The sequence below is a fragment of the Syngnathus floridae genome, chromosome 1, assembly GCF_059516105.1.
Source record: "Syngnathus floridae isolate MCC-2025c chromosome 1, RoL_Sflo_1.0, whole genome shotgun sequence".
NCBI classification, from domain to species: Eukaryota; Metazoa; Chordata; class Actinopteri; order Syngnathiformes; family Syngnathidae; genus Syngnathus; species Syngnathus floridae.
Window position 1 is genome coordinate 14,281,340 of NC_142413.1, and position 27,522 is coordinate 14,308,861.

At 39.1% G+C, this 27,522-nt stretch overlaps 1 protein-coding gene and 1 long non-coding RNA gene across 3 annotated transcripts in view; one reads left to right on the forward strand and one right to left on the reverse strand.

Annotated features, from left to right (window-relative positions):
* aff2 (ALF transcription elongation factor 2) overlaps positions 1–22,010 on the forward strand; it is a 114,087-nt gene extending 92,077 nt beyond the window's left edge. Inside the window, exons 11-26 of one of the 2 annotated variants that reach the window (XM_088385790.1) lie at positions 912–1,029; positions 2,055–2,160; positions 2,269–2,419; positions 2,602–2,820; positions 4,277–4,481; positions 6,291–7,355; positions 8,145–8,260; positions 10,136–10,352; positions 11,569–11,702; positions 12,188–12,251; positions 12,672–12,808; positions 13,668–13,739; positions 14,479–14,572; positions 16,587–16,639; positions 17,589–17,806; positions 19,365–22,010. In XM_088385790.1, the coding sequence (XP_088241916.1) occupies positions 912–1,029; positions 2,055–2,160; positions 2,269–2,419; positions 2,602–2,820; positions 4,277–4,481; positions 6,291–7,355; positions 8,145–8,260; positions 10,136–10,352; positions 11,569–11,702; positions 12,188–12,251; positions 12,672–12,808; positions 13,668–13,739; positions 14,479–14,572; positions 16,587–16,639; positions 17,589–17,806; positions 19,365–19,486 (3,091 nt within the window). In that variant the 3' untranslated portion in view covers positions 19,487–22,010. The remainder of the gene's footprint in view (positions 1–911; positions 1,030–2,054; positions 2,161–2,268; positions 2,420–2,601; positions 2,821–4,276; positions 4,482–6,290; positions 7,356–8,144; positions 8,261–10,135; positions 10,353–11,568; positions 11,703–12,187; positions 12,252–12,671; positions 12,809–13,667; positions 13,740–14,478; positions 14,573–16,586; positions 16,640–17,588; positions 17,807–19,364) is intronic. The other variant, XM_088385799.1, reaches the window with a different exon arrangement.
* On the reverse strand, positions 730–5,248 carry LOC148404227 (uncharacterized). The gene is made up of 3 exons (XR_015860608.1): positions 5,036–5,248; positions 2,635–2,726; positions 730–1,024 (listed from the first exon to the last, which is right to left on the reverse strand). It is a non-coding gene; the product is annotated as an uncharacterized LOC148404227 (long non-coding RNA).
* Positions 22,011–27,522: the final 5,512 nt, after the last annotated feature.

Genomic DNA, 27,522 nt, shown 5'->3' on the forward strand with positions numbered 1-27,522 from the left:
GTGCATTACCCCGAATGCCAGCTCGTTCCCTCCCAGCCCGTCACCTTCTGTCGGGGTCCCTCAAGTATGTCACATTCTTTTGACGTATATTGTTAGCTTTTCAAGCCATAAACTCAACAATTAGAGGCAAAATAGTTCTCATATTTCAGATTCAGTTCAAACAAATAGAGACAGTACTAGTAGTTTGTGTACCTATTTTCTTTTTAAGAACTCTGCCAATGAGGTAGCTGTCATGTGCTCAACATCACTTTTGGGACTACAGCCAAAATGACATCACGTTCCCACATTATGAAGTGTATGGGAGATATCCCGTTACATTTTCTACACCACCACAACTTGTCACATATTCAATCAGCTTTTCATTTTGCTACAGGCCTCTTGGCAGCCACTTCAACCACGTTGCTTCTGGTTCAAATCAATGTCGAGTTATCTTTAATGTCAAGGTTGTGCCACAGTATGATCACAATAGGTTTCATGACCTATCAACTATTAAAATGATTAAAAATTTGTTTGAATGAAATTGGTAATATGCTATTTCAACCTTGAAAATACCGTGTGAGTACTGGTAAATATGTTGTGGATAATAGGATAACACGGTGGCTTCTAAATTTTATTATCATATGAAGGATGGCAGCAGAAAAGATGACGCTAATTGACTGAGTCAGCTTTAGTGTACGAAGCATTGTGTGAATGACGTAAACACGCATCAAAACTTACAAGCAGGGGGTTTATTGCAAATAGACAACGCACTGGAGAGAGTGAGTGAATTTGTGAGTCATGATGTAACCCTGTTAGCAATGGAAGATGACACGAATGAGCTTTGCTCGTGTCAAGTGAGTCAAGCGTTGTGTATTGTTTTGCGACTTTGTGACATGTAGATTAAATCTCTGTCTACTCCCTGTCCTCTAAAGCGGTGCATCGGGGAGCAGCAGTGAATCTGAGAGCAGCTCCGAGTCGGACACAGACGAATCAGAAAGCAGTTCCACTGACAGCGAGTATAACCAGGCCGCCCGCGCCGCATCCCCTGAGGTACCATGACAAGCATGTGTGTTAACAAAGGGCCGCAGAATAAACAACAATACATATTGACAGGCATTGTTCCAGGTACAAATCTGGGACCATTTGTGCGTTATATTAGCTGTGGCCTTTTCTTTTCTTGTCCTATTTGCAAGTGAATGAATGGGAATGTCCGTTTTATTCTATACACGGGAGTTTAGTTGGCCCACCTTTCTGCATTAAATCACTCTGATGACTCAATGACCATACAGTATTCAATAATGCAATCTACAATTGTCATGATAAATCTATCGTAGAATAATATACATTAGCTGAACTATGCTTACATTTACATCATAAGTACAAACACATAATGCCTCACAAGGAATATTGAAAATCTTGTTGGTGTAACGACTAGGAACAGACAGTTGTCATCTCGGCTTTTTTTCATATCACAATGTGTTATAATTCATCACTGTATTCATCACTATAGTTTCCAATTGACTTCAATACACAGATATTGTATTGATACTGTAGAATAATCAAAGTTTTATAGTACCAGCATGCAACATCTTGGTCTTTTGTTTCTTTTTATCATCCTGAGCGAAAATGTAAACACAACACGTGTGTTTTTGCTCTCATTTATTTAACACATTGAACTCAAATTTCAGACTTTTTTCCCTCCCAAGTGGTGGTCAGACAGATGCTGCATTTTTTTATGAGAATAATCCTGGGAAAATTGTATGTTGAATTTATTTTTTCTTTCCTCAAGTGGTTGCATGAAATAAGATCATTTGGATCCAGATACATTTTTATAAGCACTCTACTCATCTACCTAAAAAAAGTATTTTTGTATCCAAATGCTTTTATTTCGTGCAACCACTCTATGAGATAAAACTGAGTAAATTCAACACACTTTTATTTTCAGTGAATTTTGCCCGATTCATTATCATTGCACACAAGGTACAAACTTTTAAATGTATCTGTCTACCATTTCTTTTTAATTATTTGCGCCTGTACAAAGATGCAAATGTGAAATATTTGTTGCTACCCTATAGCCTGAGCCATCCTCAAGTAACAAATGGCAGCTGGACAGCTGGTTGAACAAGGTCCAAGCTCAAACTAAACCTCTGGTGGCGCCACAGCAAGATCATCATGGCACAGGTTGGCAAATGTACAGACAAAAGTAGTAGCAGTGACAATGAGGATAGGAAAGCTTGAATTCACTTAGTGTAATCTGGAAATCCTGTGCTCTAATGGTCCACTGTTCAGGTTCTGTCACCCAGAGTCAGGAAACATTCTCGCAGCGGAGCGAAACAGCAGGAGTGGGTGCTGCACCCAAGACCAAACCCTTGGACTCCAACGTTCCTTCACTTCCCACAGCACCAACAGTGGAGCACAAAGATGCCAGGGGAACATTTTGGTATGAACCACATCTACTTGTTTGAAAACGTCAAATACGTGACTTATATATTTGTAAAATGTGTTTTGGGATTTGCATTTAAGGTTTAGTGACATCAGAGATAACACTTGTCATGTTGTGTTCTTAAATGTTCTACCCATAAGAAAAATGAGAGAAAAATCAATCATGTTTGTGTCTCACAGCCCAAGCAGGGAGAAAACGAAGGCCAAACTCACCCAGAAGGCATCGGGGGAGAGTCAGAGATCAAAGATGAGGCTGTCGCCAGGACTGATGTCCGGACCAGAGGTCGCCACACCGAGGAGAACCACTACAGGGAAGAAACAACCCAGACGGACAGAGAGGTCGAACAGTATGGAGGATAATCAGAGTCAGACATGGAGCAGCAGATCAAACCAACAAAGGTGAGGGACGAAGGACGCCACACTAACATTGAGGAAAATCCTCCACGTGTGTTATATAGATAAGGATAGAATGTATTGTATTTGATTATAATATATTACGATTCCTTTTTTTCTGACATCTGTTTTGTGATGACTTTCACAATTAATTACTTTTAACTGACTATTTTCCAAGTACTCCAATATTCTGATTCCTATAAGCTCTTCAAACACAATATTAAGTATACCTTCACCCATGATACATCCAATTGTACACAATCCTCCCATAATTCTCAGTAATAGTAGGTATTTATTTGACGTAGTGGCTTGCTCCCTTCAGGTCGCCACAGCAAATCACTCACATTATTTGTCTGCTATGATCTTACAATTGTTTTTTTGTTTTAGATAATGCTCATGTAGCTAAATAGTATTAAACAGCATGAGGCAATAAAAACTAGACTCTCACCATTAAAAACATATATATGTATATTCATACTTGCAGTAAATACTATGAATACATATTGTTAAAACTGCAGGATTTTGAGTATCTAATCACAACTGCCACCTGCGGCCCAAAAAAGAAATGGCACACTCGTTTCTTCGTGTTGATAGTTTAGCCGTCTATTCTAAGCAGATGTCGAAAAAAATAATAGCTTCTTTCTGTAACTCTGTGAAACAAAAAGCTAACATTAGAACGTGCATGAGAGAGCACGGGACATCTGAAACTGATTCCAGTCCGAAAATTATTTTCAGAGCCTTTCCCATTGTGAACAGCCGAAGTGTTAATATGCTATTTATAAGATGGGTGGTTCATAAATGAAAATGAAATGGAAAAAACTATTATAAAGACATTTTGGGGCCCAGTCCCGTGAAGTGGAGCTTTAACTTTGTGAAAGCATAATTTTTGGTACTGTTAAAACTAATTAACTTTCCTTTGAGAGTACATTCCCATTTTAGGCATTAAACACTCTTTACTTGCCAATCAGCATTTTCAGTGGGGGGAAAAAATGTAACTGAAAAAAATATATATACTTAGACATACTTAAAAAACACTCAAATTTGTTAGAATCTCTTAGTTTCTCCCAAATTATATTATATTTATTTCAAATGTTTTATTTGATCCCTTCTCCTTCCTTCCTTCCTTCCTTCCTTCCTTCCTTCCTTCCTTCCTTCCTTCCTTCCTTCCTTCCTTCCTTCCTTCCTTCCTTCCACTTTGATAATTGTTTTCCATCCTACCACCAACTATAAATGATCACATAAACACCTTTACCTATTAAAATATTATGTGATGATTGATGATTAAAATATGATGATTGACTTCTTACCTTTTTAAAAAGACTCAATGCAAGCAATGAACATCATTATTGTAATCCAATCAGCAGAAAGTGATCCACAAACGACCCAGTATAACGTCACATGGTAATTTATCACCCAAAAAAATACCCACATTTTTTTTATTAAACTCATGCTGTTTCGTCAGTAGCCCTGCAGTGAGGGAAAAGGACCTGTACCCTCCTTCCTCCCAGGAGCATCAGAACACGTCCAGACCAAGAACCAAGCCCACCAGTGGGAAAGCAGCTCCTAGGAAAGAACCTCGTAGTTCCACCAACTCAAACAACACAGTTGCACAACCAGTAGCACTACAGCAAACCACTGTGCCAATACCTACTGTCAGTATAAACCAGGTTAGTGCAGTATGTGTCCATATGCACGTGTATTTGTGTGTCATCATGTTACACCTCTGATTGCAACAATCACAGAAACATGTGGTTCACAGTATCCAATGAGCACTTTATCTACATAGCACCAGGCTAGCGTGAGAAGTATTCTGGTTCAATATCTCCGGGTTTTGTAGTGCAATTGAAGATAGCGTGACAATGAAATAGATGAAAAAATTAAAATATTTTTTAGTAAATCGCAAATTTATAGCACTTTCAGTAGAATTGTGTACAATCAGTACTATTCTTTTCGAAATGGTTTTTGTTGTTGTTTTTAGACAAATCATAGCAAGTAAAGTAGTTGAGATTATATTTTATATCCTCTGGGTTGAGTTGAGTGTGATTTGGTGCCGAAGCAAAAATCTGGAGCATCTAACAATCAAGTCATAAAAACTCACAAATGTGACAGAACCCCTCAAGTAATTGTGACTCATCAAAGATCAATACAAGCACCTTTAAAAGAACACAGGAAGTAACGATCGTTTTACGCATCGCTGACAGTGTGTTCTAGACAAGCTTACCTTTTGGCATTGCTTTTGTTGCCTTTGAAAGAGAACATGAGACGACACGAGAACAATGCAAACAAAAACAGGCAGAATTTAACAGCAAATCAAATGATATGAACTCAGCAACAAGCAAACAGCAACTAATCTGTCATGCAGAAAAAGCATGACCTTGACATCTTCTACTTTTTCTGAAAAGTTTGATTCAGTTAAGCAGTCAGAGGTTCAAACCACAAAAATACATTCATCAAAGTCAAAGTCAAAGTCTGCTTTATTGTCAATTTCTTCACATGCCAAGACACACAAAGAGATCGAAATTACGTTCCCACTATCCCACGGTGACAAGACAGTTCACAATGTACATACAAGTAAACAACACAAGAAAAATAAAACAAGAAGGCACAATCAATGAATAAATAAGAGTGATGAATAAATAATAAATAAACAAATAACACAATAAAAACGTACAGGACGCTACGCAGAAGAGGGGGAAGAGAGTTCAGGATCCTAACAGCCTGGAGAATGAAGCTGTTGTCATTATATGCCTTTAGGTTTCTCCAAAAATAACAGCTCTCAAGGGAACAAACCAAGTTCAACAAATTATTTTTATTTATTCCATCAAAGGCTTGCCCTGAGTTAATGAGCATAGCTTAATTGGTTAAGGTTAGAAAGCATGTGCAATGTCTCCGTAGGAGGGGAAGTGGGTCAACATTTCTTAGGGAGTTTTGCAGATGGTATTTTCCACTGATACAATTTTTGTAAAGTCTGTCAACTGTTCATGGCAAGATGGTATCGCTGAATCTTAATTTGCATGTGATAGACATCATCTTGCATGTGCTCAATTGTGCGGCATGTGTGCTGTGAATATCATTGACATTCAAACACTAGCGAGCCAAAACATGTTTCGTTTCACTGATCAGTAAAACACGTCTGTCTTATTTGCACTATGTCATCATTATTGAAAGCGATAAAACTATACTTTACTTTTTTTTTTGACAGGTTGTACAACAGATGGCATACTACACTTTATTGATACAAACTGAGAGAAACACAAGAGCAGCATTATTTTGTGTGCTCGAATTAATGTGGTTCGCAAATTGAATGGTACAGTAGATGAGCAACATAAGTCAATAAAAGTAATAAACTCACATAACTGTGGGCTCATCATCTCCATGATATTTAATATCTTATTTGGTGCCCAGTTGTTGAATTCTACAGACTATGATAAATCCTGATTCTTTTTTTTTTCCCCATGTTATTTGTCAAATAACAGGACAAGAGAAAGCACAGAGGCCCAAGTAGCAAAATCACACCCAAGTCCAGAGAGTTTGTCGAAACAGATTCTTCCTCTTCTTCTTCGGAATGCCAGTCGGATTCAGAAGAAGTCATGAAAATCCCTGCTTTGCCGCTTCAAACGACACGTGCCGCAATTAACGCACAGCCTCAGTCCAACTCGTACACCCCCCCTCTTCCCTGTTTTGGCTCGGCCAGCGGAATAGGAAGTCTGGGAGTCTTTGGAGGCAAGGGACTTTGTGTTCGAGATGGTGGCAGTGTGACTGCCAATATGAATAGTACCACTGGTAGCATCAGCAGCAGCAATGGCACTGGGAGTAGTAGTAGTAGTAGCTATAACACACTAAACATTAACAACATAAGTGGTTCATTTAGTACCTCTGTTCCTGACCCTGGCGGGTTAGGTGGACCGTGCAAGAACCTGGAGTCTATGTCACCACACTTCAGCATGGGACAAGATATGCCTCTTTCCCCACTTACGGAATACCAGGAGACACAGAGTCTATGGGTGAAAATTGATCTGAGTTTGCTAAACAGGGTTCCAGGGAAGGATTTTGGTCAAATATCTCGGGTAGGGATAATAGAACAGGATGGCATTGAAGGAAGAGGATGCGAGCGACCAGGGGAAAGGCTCATGGTGTCAGAGAGAGAGAGACAAAAACAGGGTGACAGAGAGTGGCAAGGGCTCAGGGAAAGACCCAAGTTACCCAAAGGGGAGCAGCAGAATGAAGAAAATGAACCATTAGGGCACGATGCAGAGAGGCTGTGTGGCACCAATAGATTAACAGAGAGGGACAGGCAGGCGGACAGAGAGGAGAGGGAAAGGTTCAACTTGGGAGAGAGAGACAAGGTGATGGAAAGAAGAGAAAAGGGATGTCAGGGGCTCAGGGTCATGGGCAACCCCCCTGTGCAAGAAAAGAGTCTTCCAAGGCTACCTGGGAGGACGGAGAGAGGAGAGAGTGGAGGGAAACACAGGAGGCAAGCTACCGGCGGCTTGGTGGTCCAGACGGAGAAGCACACCAGCAAGAGCAAGAGAAAACACAAGGTTAAAATTGTTTGTCTTGTACACCTTCCTAATTTTATTTGCTCATCCTATAAGTAATGTTTTTTTAATGAAAAATACAAACAAGGCACCAACCACTCCGAGCTAAATACCACGAAAACTAGAGTTTCTTCAATATTGCTCTCTGATTACCTGTAATTTATCCTCGTTTTGCAATGTTGTAGGTATTACAGACAACACAATGAATTTGGGAGTAACAACCAGATAACTAAAATCTAATTTTAACTCATTTACTGCCATTGACAACTATAGACGGCAAAGATCCATTTTAACAGAGCTGGCTGTGGATGAGTTCATTACCAAGCAGATGCAACAGCATAGCTGAACAAAATTGGTGTCACCTCACGCGTTTGTATCTTGGTGAACTATCACAAGTTCACATTTCCTTCACCGCACAAAAGAAAAATCTTAATAACCGACCTGCACGTGCTCCCAAAAAAATCTGAAACTTCACATGTATATAAATAGTCGAGACCCGAAGACGTCTACATGATAATACTCTCTTATACCTAGAGCCTATATAGGTGGCAAATATAAATCTCTTTTTTTTTAACACCTTGTACTGTTAGTCATTTATTTATTTATTTGTTTATTTGTTTATTTAGCCTTCACAGAGAATTATATTATGATGGCCATGTGAGGTGGGGCGGTGCCCTAACACAATCTCTTGACCAACCGCCACTAACCTTGGCTATAAATGTACCTTCTCTTGCAAGTGCACAATCCCTGTCGCCCTTTTAAACTCATTTTTGGTTTTCTTTCTATTGCCAGTTGGACCACATGGAGCCATCCGGCAACAACAATAAAAAACTACAACTGGGCAAAGACTGTCAGCTCCTTCCACCTTGTATCTCTCCAATACACAACCACAAAAACAACTCTGCGGAGTAAGTACAGTACTGTGCCGTAACGTCCAGTGATACAATGATGAGTCAGTATATTCCATATGTATTACAGTATGTTGAACAACGAAGAGGCATGCATTTGGGTAGATTGAGAGAAGGCTTTGCAAAACTTGCAGCTGTCACAACCTCCATTCCCCTTGGTCAATTTTGCCTCATAGCACCATTCAAACTCATGCCAAGTGCTTACACCCAACTCATCGCTAAAAACTTAAAGAGGATACAAATTTAAAATGTCCTCAAAGCAATAAACTACAGAGAGAGTTCAATTAATGTTAAATAAAGCAATAGAAACTTCAGTGTGACACTACTGACGTGCAACATGCCCTCTTTGAATTTCTGAAAACAGATGCAGCCGACAGTCTCATCGCATAAAAGTCAATGTGGCGTCTGCTGAGATTTACTAAGCATCTCATCACAAGCACAGATTATATGGCAAGGGAGAAGGGAGGGAAAGTTGGGGTGACCTGGAGTTGAACCTTCAACATTGGGCACCAGACGTCTCAGTGTGTAGATCGTCTGTATTTCACCCAAGAGGATTTTTATAGTAGCAGTAAACTGGCTGATGTGATTACCCGACTCAGAGCCTTTCACCATTTTCTAATCTGAGACTTGACAGATTATCACAGTCGGTGAAAACATAACGCTATAAATTAATGACTGAAAACGAGAGTTTCGCAAAAGCGGCTTTGCAATTTCCAGTAACGTTCCATAAACTGCAGATGAATATTTGACAGATATCATGTGGTCATTTTGTGCTTTAACATTGGTAATTGTCACCCTAAAATATGCAGAAGTGCAATGGAAAACACACACATACCAGCATTCATTTAGAAACAACACACAAACATGCATATTAGCATATTCATGCACATTGCTAGCATCCATTATTCGGTACACACACAAACATACACAGCCATAACACACAGGCAAACACACTCAGCCACTAATTAGTTTTGTCTCCCAGGTTTTGTATATTATCACTAATGTCTAGGCCTGCGGTGCTGTTGTGCAAGCTCAGCAACTTTTGCATTGCATCACCCCCCCAAGAGCTTGAGGGAAGAGGAAAAACATCCAAAATATTATCTATGATGTTGCAAACAATATGAGTCACAGGAGCTTCAAAAAGGCAACTGAGGGATTAATCATCCGTGTTCCATCAAGAAACAACAAGAAAGGACCACTTTTAATTTATGGTCGATGGCACAGCACTGCACAGAAAGTATTTAGGAAGTTGATGTTGCTGTCCATGTTTTGAATAGATTTGGAGGACAAAATGTTTTCAAAATTGCCATTAGTGAAATCAATCACAAGTATATTTATTCAAACATTGTGTGTGTTCACAAACATTGGTAAATGCTCCCAGCTGGCAACGAGGTTGGCAGAGTGTGACAAACAGATTGGGAAATTCAACCACGTTAAATTTCATCATACGAAGCTTGGAACTCCTCGTTTCCAACATGTATGCTTGCATTTATTCTTATCAATTGAATCTTTCCAATACATGTAATGTATGCAATGCATGTACTGAATCAGTTCAAGATCACTGGGAAATCCACGGTAGGTTGATTTTGGGTGAAGTTGTGCACATGGGAACACAACAATGTTCGTGGTGGTGCTTGTGTCGATTTGACAAAAAAAAAAAAAAAAGATTGAATGACTCATACTCATTCCCGGCTGCTTACCTGAGTTGGTGCCGTCCTATTGTGTAAAAACAGAAATGTGTACTTTCTGAAATTAAATTGACATCAAGGCATTATGTACAGAAACCATATTTTGATGCAAAAAGCTCAAACGTTAGGGCAGGCTTGACTGGTACTATTGCATTTTTAAGTGTGTGTACGTGTGTGCGTTATTTAGATCTCTAAACAGGAAACAGTCCCGACGGCAAGATGAGAAGCTCCTTCCTCCACTACTATCCCCCCTTTCTGAAGAACCCCCTCATAAACGTACTTGTGAGAACAGTTCATCTCTCAGCCAGGATGGCGGCGCCACTTGCCCCGTGTCCTCCTCCACGCACCGACACAGGAGAGGAGATAGCAGAAGATTATCACATGCCAGAAATGTTGCAACGAGTGTAAGTCCTAAAATGTGTCCGATTACCAACATCCTATTAGTTGTTTATGACACGTGATTGAACGGATCATGAACAATGAATGATAAAAATGTGGAAGACGACATGTCATGAATGGGGCAGGGCAATTAAGTGCAAGAGCAGGACTACGAGGCAACCTGACGAGTCGGTCACGTCGTGCGTTGTCGAAAGGGTATAGCAAGCTCATGGTTGGGGACAGGCAGAAGGTCAAGCCAGAGTCCAGAGCTGATCAGAAAAACCGTCATCATCAATGGAATATTTTCGATTCTGTGATTCTAGTTTTCATTTTTTTATTGATTCGAAGTAACTCCTAATTTCTTAAATTAATTTAATGTGTTGAAAAGCTATAAATTATAGCTTTAAATAATTTTACATTCATATAGTATAATAGCGGATGATGTACGTATATTTTATATATTTTAACTCGGAGTGGGAATTTCACAATACCCCACAATCCATCATTATTTGTGATATTTCACAAAAAGATTATAAAACAAAGAAAGAAAAAGAAGGCGACGCAGCAGTATTGACAGTTTTCTTGGTCTGGCCACCTCCTCAATACAACACAGCACTTTCTTGGTCAGATTCTGACAAATCTGAGTCATTCTTGAATTTTCCAGGGTCAATGCTGACGGAGGGTAAATAAATAAATATATCCGACATCTCAATGTCAAATAAAGAAGTGGGTGGGGCTGACACACTTGCTTTTGGCCTGACTTTTTTTTAAAGTTTTTGTTTTGTTTTGTTTTTTGTTGTGTTTTTAAGGGTCGCATTGAGGTAAAAACAAATAAGAAAAGATACATTTCCATCCACAGGCAAGCCATCTGGCATATCACTAAATAGCACTTGGTAGGTACAAGGTCAATGACTTGACGGTACATCACTTCCCAACATGGCGCCGGGTTTTAAAATAAACCAGGGCTATTATTTTGGCAAATACAAGACTGGACGAAAATCTGGGCTATCCGAAGCTTTAAGCTTTAGGTCGTGAAATATTTTGCAAGCAGACTTTTGCTAGCAAAAGCATACAATATCAATATTATTATGTGTGAATGAGCAGCATCTATCCACTATGTTGTTGACAAGTTTATACACGAATGGCAGCTTCAAATACGCTACAGTATGTTCACTCTTATGTTTTTTGATTGTGTAATTTTCTCCTAATATATACATAAAAGCTGGTCTTCCACTTCTACAGCTAACAGATCATCATAACAAGAAGCCCTGTGGAGACAGTTTCCATGCCAACGGACAGTCCAACTCAGATGCGTGGCCAGAAACACTGACAGAACCTGCAGAACCTCCCAGACCAAGACTGTCCTTCACTGACACGTATGTACAAGCATAGTGATTGTTACAGTAGACAACCCAAACACACTAATTTCATTAACATAATTACATTTTTTTAATTTATTTTTTTATCCTGGACTCTTCTGATTCCCTTTGTTACCATTGAAATTTCTGTAGTAGGTGATTAAATTGCAATGTTTAGTCAGTTCGAAACTAAAATAATTAAGTCATGTAGGACAGAGCAGATACTCCACAGAAAGCTTAACCAATGTAAAAAAATAAAATAAAAAGCACACAGTGTTTTACCTGGAGTCTGCTCTGTCTTAAACATTAGCTTCCCGTATTCAGTTAGAAAGCAGCATGTGACCCTGCCTGAGTTACGTTTGGTCCCACTATGTAGGCTTTTTTTTTTTTTTTGTTGCTTTTTTTACTTCAACACGAAAGACAGTTTGTTTTTAGGGTGAATGACTTTTTCTAGCCACACATACTATTTATTCCTCTTTATATGTCCTGTGTGCTCTATCCAGTGTCCATAGTGCAGACTACTATATGCAGGAAGCCAAAAGGCTCAAGCACAAGGCTGATGCTTTGGTAAGTTCATCTGCAATCACAACTGGGTAAAAATCTTACAGACACACACACACAAACACACACACAATAACACTTACACAAACTGCTGCATGCTGGAAGATAGCACCGCAAAGATGGAACGGAAATTATTTGAAAGCACACAGAATGGGCTGACTACTGGTAATAATGAGAGTACTAGCTTGGTTTTGTGTATTGTTGCTTCAAGGACTGTAATGTACAATTTAATTGCTCCATTATATAGCCATGTGATCATTGCACTCAAGGACTGATGATGCCTGCTACATTATCCAAATAATTACCTGACTGCTGTAAACAATGATGTGACCTATTATTTACCTTAAATTTATGCACAGTTTCCTCAGCTTTATTTGTGTAGGTGTCTTATTGTATTTTTCTCCTACATGCTTTCTCTGTGTGTAGATGGACAAATTTGGTAAAGCAGTCAACTACGCAGACGGCGCCCTCTCTTTCATTGAGTGTGGAAATGCTATGGAGCGTGATCCTCTTGAGGCCAAATCTCCATACACAATGTATTCGGAAACCGTCGAGTTAATCAGGTATGGATGATACGTCATGTTAATAAGCAAAATTGATTAAAAGAAACACAGAATGGGTTGCTGTCGTTTTTTGAATCTTTAATAACTGCCAGCGTATGAAGTCATGGAGACTACTTCTCAGACAGCAGATAAGTCGAACACGGAGACTCTTAACTGAAGGACTCGAGTTCAAGCTCATCCATCCTACAGAAGTGTCCTTGGGCAAGACACTTCAGGGCTGCGACTGTGCACCTTTGGTCTCCGAGTGAAGGGAATCGGAGGAAGGACGCACATTTTCCTCAAGATCAATAAAGCATAAATAGCCAAGTCGTTTTCCTTGATTCCCCTGTCACTGCTGAGTTTCATAAGACTGATTAACCACTTCAGAAAAGGATGGTCCAGAGCTGATTAGGTCACTGAGGGCGAAAGGCAAAATATGACCCTTGTAGCTCTGTTTTTTGGGGAAAAAATACCAATAGCCAAATGTGGCCTTTGAAAATATATCCTTCTACAGTGTGAAAATCGTCTGTGTCCGAATTTGTATCAAACCTGAAGGAATGGTGTGGTACTGCACATTTACTAAGGAGCAGCACGGGAGGTCAGGTTTTTAAATCACGATTCACGGCAATGCTTATTCTGCTCATGCTTTTCCTTTGACTTTCCAAAAAAAAACATGCATGTTTGGTCAATTTGTTCAGGGGTGATAATGATTTGGTGTGTGCCTGTGTGTGTGAGTCCTGCGATTAACAAATGTGTACCCTCTCCCTGAATTCTGGCATAGGCTCCCTCGACCCTAATGAGGAAAGGCACGATAAAAAATTGATCAATAGATATTTACTTCTCTCTCTCTCTGTTTATCCCCCTTATACTCTTTCTTTAGGTATGCCATGAGGTTGAAGAACTTCACCAGCCACTCAGCCACCATAGCTGAGAAGAAACTTGCCGTGTTATGGTATGATTACATTTTTTGTTTTTGTGATGGAACAGTCCAACCTTGATGTTAGTTAATAAAACAATCATGTGTTATCGTTTTAGCAAACAAGTGGTTAGTGGTTTACTCAACCTTCATTGGTGCAGATAGTTTTGGTTTTGGCACAAGTTAATCAGTATACAATGTTATGTAGAGGTGTACTTACAATTTCAATTGTATAGACAAACTAGTTGTAGTCACTGATGAGAGTTGGAGGGGTATGGAAAAGTTTCTTCCTCCTGAGGGGGCATAACAGAAAAGAATTGAGATGGCCATGCAAAGCAAAAATCCTCCATACCCTCTAATAATTATTTTCCATGACTGCAGTTTCCTCTCTTTTCTCGCTGAATTCTCCTGAGTCTGTTTTCCAAGGGCCCACAATGGAAGCTTGCCAGATGGATACTTGAAATTACAAATGTGCATTTTGCAAGTCTATTAGCCTTACAAGGTTATGTCCTTGTATGTTTGGTTTTTCACCTCTGGTCTTCTTTCTTGCTCTTTCTGTTAGGGGAAAAACATGAAGGATGATCAGAAAAACACATCCTGAGTTTTTGCCTTTGGTGTATTTAATAGGTGCTCATCAGACTATGTGAGGACATGTATAAAATATCTGACTGTATTTCTTTTTTTTTTTAATGACATGAAGATAATGCAGTATTGAAGATGAGGCTTTTATGGTGTATTTGTATTCATCTGTCTTCTAATGGTTTTGTTTCCATAGTAACCGCTGTCTGTCGCTGCTGTATCTGCGGATGTTCCATTTGAAGAAAGACCATGCTGTCAAGTACTCCCGTTCGCTGATGGAGTATTTTAAGGTAAAACACAGGCAAGGGCACGCACACACCACACACACACACACACACACACACACACACACACACACACAATAAAATGGTGACTTTACTTTCTCACTCGATGGGTGTAAAACATGCAAAGCCAATTACAACACATTCCATATTCGTTTTCATGGTGCTGTGCATTAATTTTGCATGGCATTATTAAAATCCATGCTTTCTCTTTGATATTAACGCATTAATTAGCTCCATCAATCATCAGAGAGGATTGTTGAGTTTAATGTACTTGTGTTGATTAATTATGTGTAGTTTAATTAATTACTGAGGATGTCATTATCACAGTGCCGCATATGCAGTGATGGGATTGGATTTCTGAGAGGAAACGCAATGGGAATTTGTGGGAGCTGTGTGTGTGCGTGCGTGTGTGCGTGTGCGTGTGCATGCATGTGGTACTCAGACTATGTCGATACACATTATGTTTTGAAGAGACGGACCAACCAATCAAACCACAGTGTAACGCAGGGGTGTCAAACTCATTTTTGTCGTGGGCCGCATCATAGTCATAGTTTCCTTTGGAGGGCCATTATGACTGTCAGCCCAAATAAATGTATGAACGCCTCATATTATATATAGTTTAGAACTGGTTGTGAAATCAGAGACTAGTAAGAACTCTTCAGATTTTTTTAAAGGTGAATGGAAATAAAAATTGCCAGAAATATCTCTATTTTTTTTAAAAGTGACGACAATTTGCAATGTTAGGATTAACACAAAGTCGATGCACAATTTGTCTTTGTGGGCCAAATACAATTACACTGCGGTTCCAAAGTTTGACACCCCTGGGGTAACAGATGAAAAGAGTCTTACTACTGATGTATTATATATTTTAAACGGAACAGTCGTAACATAGTTCAGGTCCTTAGAAAAAGAAGTTACTTTGTGACCTTTGGAAGTTTTGGATCTCATCAAATGGACATGAGTTGTAGGGTCCCTCAAGGGTTAGTTCTTGGAACCCTTTTGTTAAGTTTGTACTTGTTAACTTTGGATCAAATGCTTCAGATTACCAATGTTGGTTATCATGGCTATATGGATGACACATAGTGTCCTCAATTGAAAGCAGTTCAATTAGTGTGTTGTGTCTGTGTCTAGAGCAAATTAACAAATGCATGAACCAACATTTTCTTCAGCTACAGTAGAAAGAAAAAAAGTGATATGTATTTGTTTTCAGCATTAAAGAAAAGAGGATTGCTGTTAGAAAACACTTTCAGACTTCATCTGAAATCTTGGGATGCTAATAGACATATCAAGTCAATCAGCAAAACTGCCTTTTAAAATGAAAAACTTATCTGGATTAATGGATTGCATGCTCCAAATCTTTTGCCTGGACTCCTTCAAAAGAGCATTGAACAGCTGCAGCTCATTCAGAACGCTGCAGCTTGGGTTCTGACCAGAACAAAGAAATCAGAGCATCTCCAATCCTAAAGGCTTTTTTACACTGGCTCCAAATCAGCTGTTGAATATATTTTAAAATTCTGCTACTGGTCAATAGATCACTGAATAGTTTTGGGTCCTGAGTGCATTAAAGAAATACTGATTGAATATAAAACCAGTACAGCTCTAAGATTTGCAGACTTGGGTCAATTAATAGAGAAGAACATTTAGTCCGAGTGTAAATTCTTTTAAATCCAGGCTAAAAACATTTTCCCATACTATTGATTATAAAGAAAATTGGTTACAAATAAAACAGATGTGTTAAATATGGAAAGATCACTCTCACACACCCTCATACTGCTCACTCGAAGCACAATATGGCCCTCATGGCAAAGAACTTTGAGCATCTGAAAAAGAATTGAAAAGATAACGTTACTGTGCTACTACTCAAGATCTTAAAACTAAACTTCCATTTAGTTTTTCCTCTTGGCAAAGAACTCTGAACATCTGAAAAAGAATTGAAACGATAATGTTACTGTGCTACTACTCAAGGTCTTAAAAGTATACTTCCATTTAGCTTTTCCTGTGTCTCTTCTTGTAAAACCAGAACTCGACCAAGAGCTCCCATCAAGCACCCTCTCCCTGGAGGACAAATGGAAAGTGAGTACCTGCTTGCTCTCACATACAATAGATAATTTTGAATTCAGAATTCACTAGAGCTCCGCTGCAAAATACCCTGGCGTCCTTCGCAATCTTGTAGACAAACAAACCCCTCAGGAAGTAAAGAAAGAGATTGATTTGCTGTAGATGTGAGCAAGAGAAGACTAGAGGGGTTGTCGAGTGCTGGCTGAGGTGAGATGGAGTGGGTGGTGATAGATCGAGGGGAGGCATGGCGGCGCTGTGGATGTGAAACTAATGAGTTTGAACAGCTCTGACGCTGCATAACAGCAGGACTGGCCTTCAGCACGTGTGCAGGGATGTGCGCGCAGCTCAGAAGGCGCAAGACTGTAGATTAGCGAGGGCCATAATCGTCGTCACTGTCAGAACCACGCAGCCACTGTGGGAGATTTTTTTCATTTGTTAAAGTTACTTTGCTCTACAAGCAACACACCATCTTACTTTTTTATGTTTATTAATGTAGTATTTGTTACTAGAGATGGGAAAGACGTTCCAGTGGATGAGGGAAGGGAATTCAGACGCAGTGGGACTCTTTTGTCAAAAAAAAGACTCATGTTTGATGCCCTGTGGACGATTTAAACACTTCAATTAACCTGACAGATTGGGAATAATTGCATGAAGATTCCACATCTTAGAACAGTGAGGCGGACGTGCTAACAATATGTCCACTGTGACACTCTCTGTTTTTCCCAAATGTGATTGGCGGGTTTGAGGCCTGGGTTCTGTGCAAATTCTTCCTCACCTAAGCATTCCGAGATAACTTTAGGCGCTTTGCTTTTAGGTTAGGCTAGAAAATCGCTTTACCCATTAAACAGCCAGCATGTAGCATTTGGTTGACAGACGGAACTACGCACGTTAAGATTCTCGTTTCAGTTCATTACGTTTAAGTCTCATGGGCTTACGCGGGCCTAACACTCTCTGTGTATTCTAGGATCAACGGAACTCCGTCTCCACTCTCTCTCAGCCTCTCCCCAGCCAGCGGCGGCATTGGGGGAGGAATATCGGGAGGTGCAACAAATTCGTCAGGCAGCATAGCTATTCCGCAACGCATCCACCACATGGCGGCCAGTCATGTAAACATCACTAACAACATCCTACGCAGCTATGAGCACTGGGAGACTGCAGACAGATTGGCCACTGGTAGTCAAGGTAGGGAAATGAAATCATATCATCATTGTAAGGTCTGTTTTGTTTTAATGCAATTACTTAATCTTGTATCATGTTGGTGCCCACTGGGTTATTCTAAAATATTGGGGCATTGTGATTTCCCAGGACTGTTATAGAATTGATTTTTTGAAAAAGAAAACACTTGCAGAAATTTATTGAAATAAAGTGTTAATGTTTATCACCTTGGTAATTATTGTTCTGGCTAGTGCGTTGAGAGTATATGCCTATGTATTTGCCAGTCTTTTTTTTTTTTTCACATTGGCAACTCCACGTTTCTGTAATTTATGAAATTGTGTGCGTCTGTAAATGAATAAGAAAGGACCCAAAGCTTTTGACAACAGTTTAAACAATTTGGTTTGCAAATCAGTTCGCATGTGTCTCGCCGATTCACAAGCACTCGCAAAGCTTTTTCTCCTTCATTATTGAAGCGTGGGTGGGTACACTAGCGCTAATGATAGACAGGAAGGTGACGCGTATAGTTGTGCCGGCTCACAGCTATCATCGTCAGTGCTATTTTTGTCATTTCATTCCTTGTTTATGAACAGGTCGACAAACATTCACTATGCCCACCAGATACTTAAACAAACTGGCGAACGCACCAGATATCGGTTTTGAGTGCAAGAATTGTCAATAAGCCAGATAACTAGTTGTTTGTGTTGTGTATGCATTGACTGAAGTAATTTTTTTTCGCAGCTTATTTATATAAGAAATTACATTCTACATTTCAATGTTCAAGTGTTTTATATTTTTGTTAATTGAAAGATAATTGCTCTTTGTTCTAATATCAATGGCATAAAAGACAAACCTTATTATCGTTTGGCGTGACAATTTCTTTTTTATGTTGGTCTCCACCTCTTCCTTCTTACAATGAGCCAAGCCAGGGTTTTCTTTTGCGACAATGAAACATACTTATTTATCTTGTCAAGGTGCGGCCTCATCCAAACCAGGGGGAAAATTCTCAGTTTTTATTTTCTGGTGCTTGTACATCAGCACGTCTAAACCAGGGGCGCCATTATTATTCCATGCTGCCGTTCCCTGCAATGTGAAAAGGACTTTACAATTGACAGTTGCCACAAGATGATTTAAGTCTGACTGAAGCTCCAAAAATCACTTCAACAGAGTTCATTGGTACCAAGATGCCCCGAGATGTGCAACTTTCGTCTAAACGAAGCATCTTAAATCACTTCTACGTAGTTCATTAGCACCAACTTGCCACGACATGGCCTTCAAACAAAAACAGCAAACTAATAACAAGTCATGGGTTTCAAATCTTAAAATAGGTGCATTTGCTAATGCCAAACTGTGATAAAACGGGTGTGGACTATATCACCAATATACATTATGTTTTTTTAATGTATAGTTTCCCATTAGATGTTGTAGGTGCATAATCCCTTCACTTTAGGTTTCACAGACATCAGCCCCATTATTGCTAACAGTCTCAGTGCTCTTGTGTTGTTTGCTAATCTTCTCAGCTATGGCAGTGAAGAACCTCAAGTGTATTTGAATGTTTCAACTGGAGTGTCTCCTTGTCTCCCTGCAGAGTTCTTCCAGGAGCTTGACTCTGTGATAGAGCCTTTGAGTCAGCAGAGCGGCATGACCGAGCTGGTCCGTTACATCAGACAGGGACTGCACTGGCTTCGCATCGAGGCTCACCTGCTGTAAGCGCTGGACCGGAGCCAGCTATAAAAAAGGAAAATCATAAAATGGGCCTGGGAGCTAGAACTGGGATCAGTGAGATGACACACACAATGACGCTTTTGTCCCTGGTGGGGTCCTTCATATGACACAACATGCAATCATAATATAATGGCATTGACTTGCTGGATTAATTGGGCAAAAATCAATCCGCACTTAGGAATTAACAGTAACTACATCCTTTCAATGTGACTCACTGAGTGCATATTAGCATAATTAAAATGATGTGCCTCTTTGGAGAGACAACAATTATACTCGGTTTAAATTCCTCCCTGAATAGAAATATAAGTTAGATGTATTTTTAATAAGATGGGGTTGTTTTTAAAAGGGAAATGTTCAACCTGATTGTAATTAAAGAGAATGACTCTTGGAAGGAAGCTCTATAGAGGCTCCAAGAAACATGCTGTCTGATATTGATCCAGCTGCTAAAGTACTTGTCTGGTACACCAATTAGACAAGGAGCATGCAGGTAATGGCAGGCTCTCTTATAAACATTACAAATAATTTATTAACAGGAGAACACAAGACTAACATCTGTCACCTTAACGTGCCAGTCTTGTTAAGAATCTAAATTCTCCTGTGGCTATTTATTGTTCATTGTGTGATCGTGTCCTTTACTTTTTATTTTGTTATATTCAAAATTAAAGAAATCTGGTTGCATTTTCAGCAATTTAAGTGACCATTGCTGCTGTTCTATACACAGTTAATCTGCAGCTTTATTTCGGCACTTTTATGATTTACTTACAATTGTACTAAAAATACAGTATTTGAAGTTGACAGTGGTTTTTGTTGCCACTGTCTGAGTAGATCGCATATTTGCATACTTATATTTACGATGTCGATTGCCTTTGCACTAAATCCTGACCATAATCGTTTGGTGGCAATGCCTCTTAATTTTCATTTCTTTTAGTAATTTAAGTCATTATTGTTCCTAAATGCTAAGCATTTTTTTGTTTTTAGTGCTGGAAAACTCAATACATGAACCAAAAATCCAATTTAACCAGTGGAGATAATCAGTATTTGCTTGGGACCTTACTGTCATTGTTCTTAGTCAGGGGTTTTCAACTGGTTTTGTCCAAGGGACCACCATTATAATCAAGAAGCAACTCGGGGACCACTGCTTTGGTGGAATATTATTTTATTTTTCACCCAAGGAGTATAGACCTATACAGGTTGTTTATTTGCATCTGTATGTCTATTTTGGCGATCTCAGCTACATTTGACATAATTTGGATGGGTAAATGAATAACATTTCCAATTACGCGGACCACTAGGAATACCGCCACGAACCACTCGAAGGCCGCGGACCACCGGTTGACAATCCCTCTTCTAAGTGAAATATTTCACCAAAGAATAATCAGACTACCGAGCCCAGCACACAAAGAATGGTACATTTTGGTATCCCTTGAGTTCCTTCTAGGCCTTACCAGTTCTTTTCAGAGACGTTGGCTCAGTTCTGGCTCCCACGGTAACCCAGCAACCTAGCTAACTGTCCAAGGTTGGCTATAAAATATAAGACCTTTCCGATCCCACCAAAAGACTGTGCAACAATGGCAACCTTGCACAATATTGAATCCGATCAACTCGCCACAGGACATTTTGGTCGTTTGTTGTGTGTTGTTGTGCGTATACGTGTACAGCTGATTGTGTCGAGTCTTTGAAAAATGACTGGACAGCAGTGACAACAGTGTTTGTGCTCCACAATATAGGGACAGTGACTCCTGCAAACAGTGATGTTGTTGTGTTATTGTTGTTGTGGTTGTTTATGTCAGTTCCAAGTGACCAGATGATTGAATGATGTGAAACAAGATATTGAACATCTATACTCTGTCATGCGTGTGTGTGTGTGTGTGTGTGTGTGTGTGTGTGTGTGTGTGTGTGTGTGTGTGTGTGTGTGCGTGTGGGTGAGTGAGTGAGTGAGAGAGGTGTGACTTTGTTTACGGTCGCATTCGCACGGCAACAAGTCCTCCACATGAGAACTTAAAAAAAACATGAACACTTTCCACCTGTGCTGATTCTTTTTCATTGATTTTCATCGTATTTATTTTTAGTCGTCGTGGTCTCCCTAAATCCGGCTCATCAAGAATGAGTGCTTTGGTTTTCAATCATGTAACCACTGCTGAATGTGTATGGAAGACAATGCAGATGTGAAAAGAACATTTGACAAAAAAGGAAAAAAAACTTAAGTGCCTCTATTCGTGTCCAGTGGGAATTGCTCTATTTATTTAAGAACAAATAAAGAATCTAAATGATTTTCCATACCATATTGGTACAAATATGAGATTGTTTTTTGTAAAATCAAATGTTTCCATAAGCTTTTTACTAGCATTTACTGTATGATGACAGTGGGGGTTGGTTCGGCTTTAAGGAAAATATGTGATTCCAAGTGTCAAGTTTCCATTGTTCTTTTTCTTGATGTTTTGAGGGTTCGTCTCAAATGCCTGATATGAAAAACGTTGCATGCAATAAATGGTAGCGTCAGACCAACAAAGACTTGTGTCCTGTGTCTCAAAGTGGTGGGAAGTCCTGTTTGAACAAGTGTGCTATTAATACAGCGGCACCATTTATTAAATATGTAACTTTAGAACTGTGCCTTGTTTCTTATTTTCTTTGCTGTTTTATAGTGGTTGATTTATTGTTATAATCCAGGAAAACTACTGTTTTCTTTTTTTGTTTGATCACAGTTGATATACTTAAAAACCAAAGCCACACATTCACTTATTTGAAAACTATCGAGAACTTACTACGTCTTTTGGCAACCCGCGTCAAGAAGGGTTTTTCTTTTTAGTTTAGATAACTTACTTTAACCAGGATTCCTTGATACCATGGCCAAATGTAGAACATTTGGAGTGTTTGCCAGTAAGTTCTTGTCAGAGGCACTGCCTTCTTTAAAAATGGCATCTAAACTGCCCACATCCAGAAACTAGTCAAAGTCAAAATGGCGCCTTGTATACAAATAGTTCTATCTTTAGAGTGTCTTGTCCAACCATCCAGTGTAATAAAACAACCAAGTTTTTTTTTTTGTTTGTTGGCTTTTTCTAAAAATCTGCCTGCGAGTGGGCTCTTACACTTTTAGCCCACAGACATCTAACAATGGGGCTGATGTACATAATAACCACTCCCAACTCCACTTTCTCCACCTCTGACTTGATCAGTTTGAAAGACAGCGGAAACACCCGCATACCACATGGATGTGACGCCCCTAATCTCATGTCAAAGCCAAAAGGTAAGCAGAGCTGCATTATGATTGCAGGTAGAAGTCACTTGCTTGTCATATTTTATTCCATTAATGTGAATCGTTTGTAAATTAATCCTGTTGCAATTGCAATCTTGTATTTTATCTAGGAAATTTGCCTGCTTGTAACCGTAAGAAATGGAAGAATTTGATCAGTCATTCACACATGTTGCATTTATTTTCCAGTCATTACTTACACACTGTAAAGTAGCGCATGATGTTTAAATAAACTGTGCGAGTTATACACAGTCAAGTTTAAGAAGTGGAGAAAATGTGACTTTGACAGTTATAAAACTTATTAGGCCTTCCTTTTTTGGCACACTAAAGTGTGATGCCAAAAGCAATGTGGTGCCTTGGATTGATGCACGGTGACACACTGGTTAGCTTGTCGCCCGACGGCTGCTGGGATGGGCTCCAGCACGACAAACGGTCCAGCCAATGGATGGATGGTTCAGAGCATTTTAGTAGTTCATAAACTAGTAGTAGTTTATAAATGCTCATCGCTCATATTACTTTTTCTTTTTTCAGTTTCTTCCCAGCACTTTTATGTATGTTATATATATCGATCCATCCATTGTGTGACTCGCTTGTCCTTAGGTGGGTTGCAGGGGTGCTGGAGCCTATCCCAGGTGACTATGGGCAGTAGGGGGACATCCTGAACTGGTTGCCAGTTGCAGGGCACAGACGAGCAAACATTCGCACTCGTACTTTCAGTCTACCATGTTTTTGGCATATGGGAGCAACCTGGAGTTCCCCGAAGAAACCAACATAGCCACGGGGGAAACATGCAAACTCCACACAGGAAGGTTGGCGTCATAATCAAACACTGTGAGACTGACATGCCAACTAACCAGTGCATCTCTGTATATATGTGTATATACACCATAGTAATTTTTGCTATTATCAAAATACTACTATTATTGTCTATAGATGGCAGCCCCCTAAAAAACCTAAATATTTATGAATGGATAGTATGGATGGTTGAAAGTTAAAAAATCTTCATAAATGATTTAGTTATCACACTTACAAAGCAGTGCCATTTTTGGGACAAAATCACATAAGTCTCATGCTTTCAGAAAATCAGTCATCGTCAAAAAAATAGGCATGCAAAAATAATTCTTTTATGACTATTTCATCTATTTAAGGCTCTAATAATGTCACGAAACCTTGCCATTTTTTTTTCTCAAATGCGGATAGAGAATAGGTCGTTTTTCTTTATTGTGCATTTTTGAACCTTTACTGCCTATTTGGAAGAAAAAGAAAAAATATATATACATGTATGGATAGGACTGATGACACATTTTGAGTTGTTGAAAGTAAAAAAAACTATTCATAAATGACTGAGTTATCACCTTTCAAATGCAGTGACATTTGCTGGGCAAAATTAAATTAAATTAAATTAAATTAAATTAAATTAAAACCCATGGGCCTAATGGTCTAGTGACAGTCAGTAGCCTGATTTTGAGATAAGTGAGCATGCCTTTTCACTTGAAAAGTGAAGGCAGCAAGACCTGCCAACAAGCAGCAACTACCAAGATTCGGATACACGCTTCGGTTTAAAATGACAAAATGTGTAGTGGAAAAAAATTGTATGGAAGGAAAGTTCATGTAAAAACGCAAATTGAAACCTTGAACTCTCACAACGCACTAGCACAAATGTAATCTACAGCTAGCACTGTATTCACTGTCATTTAAAAAAAAAAAAAACATTAATGTACTCAAAGAACTCAATGAGAACAGAATTTCTAAAGAATAACAGCTCACAGGTGCACTCAGCAAGGTCTGTTTGCTATAGAGACGCCTTTCATTAAAACACGGATGTTTTAATCTGACACCCGTGTTTTATCTATCCTCTTCAAGCTAATGGATATCTTTTTTTTTTTTTACATTTATTCAATTATTAGCTTCCTTTCCAGTGAATGTTCAATTCATTGGATTTATCACGTGTTATCAATAGAATGTATTTAAGAATGAAAATAAGAAGCCCATATATGGAGAAGGAAAGGAAAGCCAAGAAAGAAAACTCAATATAAGAGGGACTCGATATATTCAAAGCCATGAATTTTAAGTTGTGAAGCGTATTCGTAAAGTTTACATGTATCATTGTGAGCATTTGCTCACCCCAATGATTTGCAATCTCATATCCAATCAACAGATCAAGCATGTCTCATGAGGACTGTCGTTGAATTTTATGCAGAGATCCACTTCTTTCCCTTTGTGATCATTAAACTTTCAGGATTTATGTATCAATGCAAATTTTTAAGATTTGTGCAGACTGCTTTAATGACTTTTGTGTCTTGTCTGTGCCATTAAACGGAGCCAATGTATTTTTGAATCATATTACTAATTATTTTACTGACTGGTTAAGAGACGAGATACAGCCTGGACATAGTATGCATACAGTACATTTGTAACATTTTCCTTTTGATTCAACACAGAAAATCAATCTGCTTCTATGGAGGACAACAGAAATCTGGGAAAAATTACGAGTGTATTATCAAATGAAACAAGGTCTTTAAAGGATTAATTGATTCTCAATAATTAGAGTAATATGATAAATGATTATGCAATTAATTGAACCTCAAACACGTAGACGGGCTTTTCATCTTAACAGTGGCTTCTTTCTTGGACGACATCCATAAAAGTTTATATAAAATAAATCCAGCAATTGTGTGATATTTTCAGTAAATTTATTATTTGTTTATACAGCAACTCTCCTCAGTCTGATGTGAATAGTTCATTAAATATTGCACAATAAAAAGCTCTGACTCATTCCACTAAGGTGAAATTAATAGTCTATGGAGGAACGCAATTACAAAGCAAAAGTAGCAGATTTAAAGTGTATTGGACATTTTCCTAGACAACAAAAAATTGAAGTATTCTGGGACATGTATGGAAAATTAGCTTGCGGTTCTCAATTCTCACACACAAATGCACATACGCAGTTGAGACCAACTTCAGGCCCGAGACAGCTGAGCTAAGCTTTTTCACACACTCCATCCCTCTAATGTAATTGTGTATGTCACCAATGTTAACAGAAAGGCAGGGTGACCTGTCAGGCTATGGGCCCATACTGGTAATGTGATTAGCGGTGTATGAATCATAATGAGAGTATGACAAAGACAGAGTGGCTGGAGGAGGAGAGGCAGCGACATGTCACACGGAGAATCAAAAGGAGGCAGCAGGTAAACACTAATGTAATTGTCATTACATCAATGTGATCGTGGTAAGAGATCACTGCATGAGATGATAAATATAGATTGGATAAAACCACTGAGGCACATTTACAGGATGACACAAGACAGGCACAACCGCAGTGACCCGTTGCTTTATATTCAGACAAATATATGAAACTGAAGCTGAACTGCTGAAATGAAAACCGCAAATTTACGAGGCAAGATGCTCCTAAAATGTGAGGATCAATTTGGCTCGGACTGTGACTGCAGTCTTGTACAGCAAGGATTCTAGTTTTCCTTGTGGAGGTAGCACAAAGCTGCAAACTTATATTTGCCAAATTATTGTGAACATGCAAAAATACAGCAGAGACATCACTAAGCATAATTATGACCCCAACCATGTCAACATTTCCAAGCAAACAAGTACCTTTTGCACTGTCGGAAGCTAATGTTACCTCGAGATAATTTTTGTTGTTTTCTAATCATATATCCAGACTGCAAATGATTTAAACCTAATTCTAATGTAATCCTTTTGCGCATTTGGAATGATAGGCAAGACAAACAATAGAGTTTATTAAAAATGTCTCAAGTTCTTGCACTTGTTCAGCAGTTTTGTGTCATCCTGAATGGTCTATTTTATGCTTTGCACTAAAAAAGAAAAATACACTCGTTATTTTGTGTCAAACCCCTTGTTGCTGGATTAAGACAATGGACCTTTAGTGCATACTTTGAGAAATATATTATGGAAATTTTATTTTGTCAATATTTAAAATAGCACAGTCAAGTTAGCAAGTTTGCCTGACAGTTTCAGCTCAGGCCATCCTGTGTGGCGTTTGCTTTATTTAACTGTGGGTTTTCCTGCTTCCACCCACATTTCAAAAACAGCTATGATAGGTTAAGTGAAGCACACAATTGTGTCTGTGTGCCTTCACTGCCTTAGGTTTTGACCACTCCAGGGTGTAGCCCACCATCTAAAGTTAGCTGGAATAGCTCACCCATGACCCGGTGAGTGCAAGGCATGTAGAAAGTGGCTGCTTGTATAGAGATTGGCAAAACCTCTCAACTGAAAGCCTATGCGGGATGATTGATCAAAGTAGGATTTTAAGACTATTTGATTAGATGACTTTAAAGTGCTAAATGAACACGAGCTTGGATTATTAAAACAGCTTCCTCTTGCCATGTACTGTGTGGCAGTAGGATGGATGACATGAAATATTTTTGTGCAACACTGTATAAAACCCACCACAACCACACTGATTTTGTAGCCAGCAGACAATTTACTTCTGTGCACCTGAACTTTATTTATCAAAGATGGCTGAACCACTCAGTGGCACCCCATGCCAAATTTACACACTTCCTGATGAGAAACACATCAGAATGGATCTTTTCTTCTGTCATGACAACCTTCTTTCATAATAAAATAAGCTTGCTAATGTAGTGACCCACAAGGGAGAGGCGTTCACCAACAGCATGTTCCTTGTGGCTTAGTTCAAAGGGATAATAGATTGGAAAGGTTTGAAGGGGACTTGCTTGCTGCTTGTTCTGTAAACAATCAACTTTGTGCTCAGAGTAAGCCACAACTCACCATCTCA